The sequence below is a fragment of the Vanessa atalanta genome, chromosome 24, assembly GCF_905147765.1.
Source record: "Vanessa atalanta chromosome 24, ilVanAtal1.2, whole genome shotgun sequence".
In the NCBI taxonomy this organism is placed as follows: Eukaryota; Metazoa; Arthropoda; class Insecta; order Lepidoptera; family Nymphalidae; genus Vanessa; species Vanessa atalanta.
In genome coordinates, this window is record NC_061894.1 from 8,477,593 (window position 1) to 8,486,206 (window position 8,614).

Genomic DNA, 8,614 nt, shown 5'->3' on the forward strand with positions numbered 1-8,614 from the left:
GTAAATTATTAATCGTAATAATATGTTTATTATATTTTAAAGATTAGAAAAATGTTTTGAGAAACTATAACAGTTTTTATCAGTTATTATACAAATGTTTTATTTGATGTCAAAGTCAAATTATAATAAGGAATAGCGGTACGATATTTATTCAGGTTATTTTGATGTTACAATTAAGTTATTGCACAAATAAAAGCAAAATAAAAAAAAAGTTAAGTTTTTTTTTTTGTATTGATATAAATCAATGTAAATACTCCATGTAAAGTAATATTAAAAAAGTTCAGCCATGGCAAGTATGCGGAATGCGCGTCTAATGCGTGAAATAAAAAATTTGGAAGCATCGCCTCCCTGGGGAATAACTTGCAATCCAGATAAAGATGAATCACTAAATGTTTTGCATGTGAAAATGTTAGGACCCAGAGGCTCTCCATATGAAAGTGGAGTGTTCGATCTTATTATCAACGTCCCCGAGAAGTACCCCTTCGAACCACCACAAGTGAAGTTTATTACGCCTGTATATCACCCCAATATTGACAAAGGTACCGATTTCTGTATATTAAGATTATTTAGCACAATTTAGTCATTTTAACTTTATAATCACTACTGTCCTCAAGTGATAGCTTATCAGAAAATGAATGTACTTGTTAACATTATTTATCTGATATAGTAACTATTTACCTATGTTATAATGAAATTATATTTAATTATGATGAAATGGTTACATATATAATTTTAAGCATATTATGATGACAATCAATTATGGCTAATAAACAGGGTAATTGTGTTTCAGGAATTATATTTATTTCCTTCAATGTCAACATTTTACGGCCTAATTCCTTATTATTAAAATATGCAAAGTTTTATTTTATTAAGTTGATAGGTATATATTTTTCATTTATTATAGTAATAAAACCTCATTTCTATGACAATCTTAGATGTCACTACTGCTACTGCTGCTTAAATGCTACTTTTGCTCAAATTATTTATCTATAAAAAAAGTATTACATTTAATTGTTGTAACAAAATTAATTTTTATGTTGGCAATTTTAGTTATTCTGCAAAATTATAACTTTTGTTAATTTAAATATTGTATATTTAAAACTGTAATTTTTAGTTAATTTATATTTATAAAAAAATGACTGTGATTTTTAAAAACAATGCTGTGAAAGTGGTGCCATCTTATTCAGGTTTTAGCTAAACATTATCATACAATATAATTCAACATATAACATTTTACAGCAATATCTATACTAATATTTTAAATGTGAAAATAGCTCTAGTCTCTGTCAGTCTGTTGTTCTTTCATGGCCAAATCATTGACCACTTTTTTAAGCTTAATGCGTTCAGACCAAAATATGAACAGACATAGGAGACAATGAGTTGGTATATATGTCCACCATTAATTTAATTCAAACATCACTGTATAACTATACTGAATTAAAAAAAAATATATATTTATAGATATTATTACATTTTTTCAGGTGGTAGAATATGCATGAACATGTTGAAGATGCCACCAAAAGGATCATGGTTGCCGACCATAACAATAGAAACACTTATAATTTCTGTGCAAAGCCTCCTCGCTAATCCGAACCCAGATGATCCTCTCATGATGGACTTGGCGATAGAATACAAACATGATATAGAGAAATTTTTAGATAATGCACGGAAACACACACAAAAGTATGCTATATGATCATTATGGTGAGGCCATTGTTTTGGTCTTGTTTGAGATTTGGGTGAATGTTATGTAAAATTTAATCCATTGGAACAATATTTTTTGTTACTCATTTTAATTTGTTATTTAGAATAACATTAAAATAAAATAAAAATATGGATCTATATTAGAGATGAAATCGATAGTTGTTTGGTCTGATAGTCTGATATCCAGTGGCTTCTAATTCAATTTGTTGTTATTTCTTTGTATGTCGCAACTATCTTAGCACCACGCAGGCAATGTTTTGACAATTCTAAATCTGTCTATAGCATGCATCGATACATTTATAATTGACAAAGTTTTATAGAATATTTGCTTAAAACTTCTTGGAACCAGTGTTTATTTCTAGAGTCAGTTTTAAACTGGTCTTGTTTATGAAAACAAACCTAAGTGCTCAATAAAGTTAAATGCTAAAAGTTTCTTTCTTATTAAAGGAAATTTACCACATGCTAAATTTAAGTATTAATTAAATACTTACTCAAAAACAACGAATTAATCATATTTTAATAAAGTTCTTATTCTATTTACAAGTTTTATTTTGTATTCATCGCTACGCAAATATCTTTTACTTGTGATATTGTACTACTACATCTATATTATAATTAAAATATCTTTAGAAATACATAGCTAGTTTTAAAACTGGGCTATCCAACTGAACACCGAAAATTTGACAGATATTTGTTTCATCTCTAATATTTGTGATTAGTTTTCAAATTTCCTATTAGATTGAAACCAATTTTAGATGGGACTAGCTGGAACTAATCTCTTATAAGGCCCAGTTTTAATTATACATTGAGGTATAGTTACTACTAGTGCACAAATCAATAAAATATAAAATACAAGTAAAATTAAAAGCTCTCATCTAAATAACTTTTGTGTTTGATGTTATTTAAGGATTTTTTTATGTAATAAAAATTTTGTTTCTTTTACTATGACAAACTGAAACGAAAATGCTGAAGCAAAGTGCATTTATTTTTTTTAAACTGGTGATAATAGACATGACAAAATGTTATATGTAAAAACATATTTAATTTAATATCCAAGTGCGGTCAAAATGGAACTTAACTGACACATAACATACCTACAGTCTGCCCAGTAGTGGAATGGAATGTTATTTATTATTTGATAGTATGGATTTTAGCTCGTGATTTGCTACTGTGAGATTTATATATATTTTAGTGATTAGACATTTTAATAAACATACCTACGTAAACATGTTAACGGTAACCATGACCCAAACCAGAATCATTTAGCTTTGCATTAGCATTTATATAAAACTCATTTTCAATATAATTCGACAAAATTTTCATCCTATTCTCATAGTGTGCGAAATATACATATTATATTACTTCGTTATTGTAAGCATATTCCATTAATGTTTTTACTTTTATATTAGTATTTTTTTATTTTTATTATACATCTATTTATATTATATCGAGACTGGCCACTATGCCCAGTCGGCAGTCGTGTCTGTCAAATAAGGGCGGGAAATTAATAAATTATTTTTTGATCATTTTGTTATGTATTGGATTTTGTTACATTTAAACGTTATGTCGCTAGTCGGTTATTATAATATCAGATAAATAATTAAAAAACTTGTGTTCGCTATTTAAGTACCAAGTTATTTAAATTTAAAATATTTACGAGGTTACATAAATGTCATATGAATAAAATTTAACAAAAAGTATCGACAATGCAAAATATAAACGAGAAGAATTATATTAAAATGCCGATAAAATGTCAGCGTATATATAAAATATAATAAAATATTTATAGTTGCTTCATTATAAAATGCTCTCTAATAAAGTTTGTATTAAAACCTTAAAAATAAGATTTTCTTTGTATAGAAAGTTAAAAAAATGTAAATGAATTATTAGTGTAGCATTTGCTATTTTATTCAATTAATAAAAAAAAAACTACTTAAATCGAATTTAAGTCCTTACCTTTAGAACTTCAGTGTCTTCGACCTTGTGATCTATTTTATTATTAAATATGTACAATAAATAAGCATTATACTGAGGTATTTGTATTAATTAACTCTAAAGTGTAAAAAATATAGTTAAAATGAAATATTTCATCCATAGAGGTCAGGATCAAGAATCCTATTAGTGTTAGCTGTTCAAAAACGTGCATGGCCATAGATATTTCTCTTTAGTTTATTAGCTAGTAACAAACAATTTAAAGTTTTTGAAAATACTAATTAGACTAAGTTAATAAGTATCTTAGTAAGTACCTATTATCTATTCTTTTGCTTTTTTACCTACTTTTTCACTGCTATATTTTAATTAATACTGATTTTGTTATATTACATTGGAAAATGAATGTAATAACAAATAAAACAGGTAAATTTAATAATTAATTTATTACTTTCCGTTAAATATAAAAGAATACTGATTTAAGTTAAAACAATACAGAACTCTATTATTCTTTTTTTGTTTGTTTGTCTATAAATTAAGATTGAATTGTAGATTAATTATATTTACAGATAGAATTTGAAAATATCACAATGTTCATTTCATTAGAGCAAACAGAATTATTTTATGTACCTATATATATTTGAAGGGTTAGCCAGTGTAAGTACCGTCACTAGAGACAAAACATTTAAGGTGTGGTGCTAGAATTTGGGCCATGTATAGTTTCTATATATTTCAGCAGAAATTACTTCTTATATACTCCATTCCAATCACTAGATAACAAAAGCCAAATAAAAATTATTTGACATTAATTTGACACTATATAAATGGTCATAATAAATAATATAAAAAGAATTGGACGAGCATATGGGCCACCTGATGGTAAGTGGTCACCACCACCCATAGACAAAGGCCCTGTAAGAAGTATTAAGTATTCCTTACATCACCTATGCGCCACCAACCTTGGGAACTAAGATGTTATGTCCCTTTACACTGGCTCATTGTCCCTTCAAATTGGAATACAACAATACTAACTATTACTGTTTGGTGGTAGAATATATGATGTGTGGTTGGTACCAACCCAGACAAACGCATCAATAAATGTTGGTTAAAACTTTCATATCTTTTTTGTCAATATTAATGCAATCTTATTGAGTTTTTACATGCTCAATTATATGAAATATTTCAAGCAAACTTACAATGTAATAGTTTGAAACTCAAATTATCAATTAATAATTAAATATTTCAACCAGTATCTGTGCTCTCTTCGTCCCCTGAACTTGCACTCTCCGTTTCAGAAGAACTACTACTTTTAACCTTTCTCGTTGTTCTAGAACCTTCTCCTTCGTTACAATTAATATCAATTTCTGGTTTAGACAATTTTTTCTTTGATTTCTTCTCGTCCACACTTGCTGGTTTTAATGTTTCTGTTGAAACCGTTGCAACCATTTTGGATTCAATTTTAGTTTCTGCTTTGAAATCTTCCTCTTCTTCTATTGGTTTTTTATGTTCTACTGCTGCTGCAATTGCAACTTTATATGCATCGGGATACTGTGTGCTGGAAATTTTAAATGCATGATATGTTATATACAAATAAGTATTTCAAAATAGAGCATGTTTATTAAATCATCTATTAATATATTATTAATATTTAATAATAGATGTTGCCTACTTGGTTGTTCATGTTTTTTGAGATGGTTGTCCAGTTTTATATACAAAATAGTAGCCTTTGTCTAAATTTCATCAAATTTACTTCAATGGTTTGTCAGAGTTACTTTCGCTTTAATATTTGTATAATTCTATTAATATTAGGCTCGATCAATCCTATATATGAAAAAAATCAAGCTGAGCCGACTCAAGAGAATTGAAGATTCAAGTCAACATTCAAGCATCACAGGCATGTGCTATATATGATTCATAATTATAAATCATCCCATGCTAAGCAGTTTAATAATTCCTACATGTGTCAGATTTATATTGTTAAATGTGTATTCGCTGGTATGTACTGGAGCAACTTGGTGTATTAAACTCTAAACATTATGTTTATTGAATATTTTGAATGATAGTAAATAATAAAAGTACCTTAGCTTAGTTTTGATGGCTCTAATCTTTTTAAATATAAATTCCAAATCCTTTTTCATGTCTAGAAGTAGTTGAGTGTGTTTCTTGAACTCCACTGAAGCAGCTCGAAGTCGGCTGGCCGACAATTGATTGCAGTTTGTTAGCATTTCTGTTGTTTTCTCAAAGCGTTGTAGCCTGTAATATAGAAAATAGTTACACAGTAAAACGTTCACTTTTATACATAAAACTAATTAAATAAGTATCAAGTGTGTTACGTGGAAAGTTATTTATTAAATATATATAATTAACATACATCGTTTTTTGTGCACGTATTATCATTTCTACATCAGTTTGATCTACCATTCCAGCCAACCCTTGAACAAAAACCTCTGGGGCCGAATAGTTTTGGAAGCATTCGATTGAAAAATCGCTTTCGGGTGTATCGTTAGCCATTGCCATTTTATATAAAAAAAAAATGTATTTAAAGAGTGGCGGTACTTTATATTATACTTTTTGTAAATACAAACTGTGATTGCAAATTACATATTTAATATTTATACTCAGTGAATTCAGTCAATCGTCAATATTTTGTACGACAGCTGTCATTTTGATACTTACTTTGATAGTTTATTCGTCCGAAAACTGCTTATTGTATAATTCATTTATAATACGATACTTTTAATTATATTGTTGATTCGGATAGCTATAGTTGTACAATTAATTCTATTCGAACATTGGCAGAATATTTTGACAATAATTTAAAATTAAAAAATATCCTATGAGCGTTGATATTCATATAATGAAACTTCTTCTCTTTACTTTTGATGTTTAGGTACTTACTCAGCTATTAAATTTAATTCGGTGATGAATTTTCTTTACTAGTCTATACTAAAAACTGCATATTTCCATTACTAGGTAATGCAGTAATTACTTAATCAATCAAAAGCCAATCGTTGTCCACTGCTGAACATAGGCCTCTCCCAAGGTGCGCCAAAGCTCCCGGTCCTCCGCCTTCCGCATCCAGTCGGTCCCCGCCACCTTCATGAGGTCATCGGTCCACCTGGCTGGAGGGCGCCCTACGCTGCGTTTGCCGATTCGCGGTCTCCACTCTAGGACTCGTCTGCTCCAACGGCCATCGGTCCTACGACATACGTGACCAGCCCACTGCCACTTCAGCCTGCTAATTTTGCAAGCTATGTCGGTGACTCCGGTTCTTTTCCGGATAATCTCATTTCTGATCTTATCCTTCAAAGATACTCCGAGCATAGCTCGCTCCATAGCCCGCTGAGCGACTTTGAATTTGTGGACTAGTCCCGCAGTCAGTGTCCACGTTTCGGCACCGTATGTCATGGCAGGTAAGACGCATTGGTTGAAGACTTTCGTCTTCAAACATTGCGGTATAGACGACGTGAGGACTTGACGAAGGTTGCCAAATGCTGCCCATCCCAAGCGAATTCTTCGATCGGCTTCCTTCTCGAAGTTGTTCCTACCGACTTGAATGACCTGTCCTAGGTAGGTATATTCACTGACAACTTCGAGAGGTTTCCCTTCGACGTATATCGGCCCCGGCACGACATGCCTATTGAACATGACCTTGGTCTTGTCCAAGTTCATACCGAGACCGACACGCCGGGAAGAATCGCTTAGGCTACGCAGCATTTCGGTTAGCTGTTCCAGCGACTCTGCTATGATGACGATATCGTCGGCAAATCGAAGGTGTGAGATGCACTCGCCGTTTACATTGACTCCATATCCAGTCCAATCCAGCGTCTTGAAGACGTCTTCCAACGCGTTGGTGAACAGTTTCGGGGATATTACATCCCCCTGTCTCACCCCTCTGCGCAGTTGGATCGCCTTCGTCTTACAGTCCTGGATGTGGACAGTCATTGTAGCGGCGTTGTACAGACACCTCAATACCTCGATATATCTCCAATCGATATGACATCTCTGCAATGAGTCGAGCACTGCCCAGGTTTCGATGGAATCAAAGGCTTTCTCGTAATCCACAAAAGCCATACACAGCGGCTGATTGTACTCTTCGGTCTTCTGCACAATCTGCCGAACAGTATGGATATGGTCTACGGTGCTGTAGCCTGATCGAAAGCCGGCTTGCTCTGGGGGCTGGAACTCGTCAAGTCGTCTGGCGAGACGGTTCGTGACGACTCTTGAGAACAGCTTATACACGTGACTCAGGAGGGAGATTGGTCTGTAGTTTTTCAAGAGGGTTTTATCACCTTTTTTGAAGAACAGTACCACCTCACTCCCGCTCCACGTTTCCGGGGTCTTGCCATGTTGGATGACGGAATTAAAGAGGCTTGCTAGCTCTTTCAGGACCGGAGTCCCGCCTGCCTTAAGCAACTCTGTTGTGATTCCGTCATCTCCCGGAGCTTTGTTGTTTTTAAGCTGTTCTAGAGCCGCCCTAATCTCGCCTTGGTCAACGACCGGGAGCTCCTCGGAATAATGGCGCGTAAGAGGGGCGCGCTGGTCATCAATACTGATTCCCACAGGTTTATCCGATCTTGAAGAGAACAACTGCCCATAAAACCTCTCTACTTCTCCGACGATCTCAGGCCTTGAGGTAACGACCTTACCATTTTCAGTTTTAAGTTTCGTCAGACGCGGCCTCCCAAACTTGCGAGCGAACACTTTCGATCCCCGATTTTGCTCAATCGCAGCCTTGATGGCGCGGGTATTGGAGCATCTGAGATCGCGCCGCGTCAGCGTTTTTATTGTTCGGTTTAAGGCCTTATCTGACAAAAACGATGGTAGTTCTCGTCGTTTCCTCATGAGCTCGAGTGTCTCAGCAGAGAGTTTTGGTGCGCTGTCTCTTTTCTGTGGCGGAAAACACTTGCGGGATGTGTTTTGCAGTATTTTGACCAGCGTGTCGGTTTTCTTATCAATACTGCTTACGGTTTCCAACGCG

The 8,614-nt window shown here is 33.2% G+C and overlaps 2 protein-coding genes across 2 annotated transcripts; one reads left to right on the forward strand and one right to left on the reverse strand.

Annotated features, from left to right (window-relative positions):
• The first annotated feature begins 126 nt into the window (after positions 1-126).
• LOC125073576 (ubiquitin-conjugating enzyme E2 T-like) lies at positions 127-3,736 on the forward strand. The gene is made up of 2 exons (XM_047684446.1): positions 127-539; positions 1,482-3,736. Exons 1-2 carry the CDS (start codon positions 287-289, stop codon positions 1,694-1,696), a joined length of 468 nt encoding a protein of 155 aa, XP_047540402.1. The 5' UTR covers positions 127-286; the 3' UTR covers positions 1,697-3,736.
• An 862-nt stretch (positions 3,737-4,598) lies between these two features.
• Positions 4,599-6,264, reverse strand: LOC125073418 (kxDL motif-containing protein CG10681). The gene is made up of 3 exons (XM_047684238.1): positions 6,005-6,264; positions 5,713-5,886; positions 4,599-5,188 (listed from the first exon to the last, which is right to left on the reverse strand). The coding sequence occupies exons 1-3, from the start codon at positions 6,148-6,150 to the stop codon at positions 4,876-4,878; spliced, it is 633 nt and encodes a 210-aa protein (XP_047540194.1). The 5' UTR covers positions 6,151-6,264; the 3' UTR covers positions 4,599-4,875.
• Between the last annotated feature and the right edge of the window lie 2,350 nt (positions 6,265-8,614).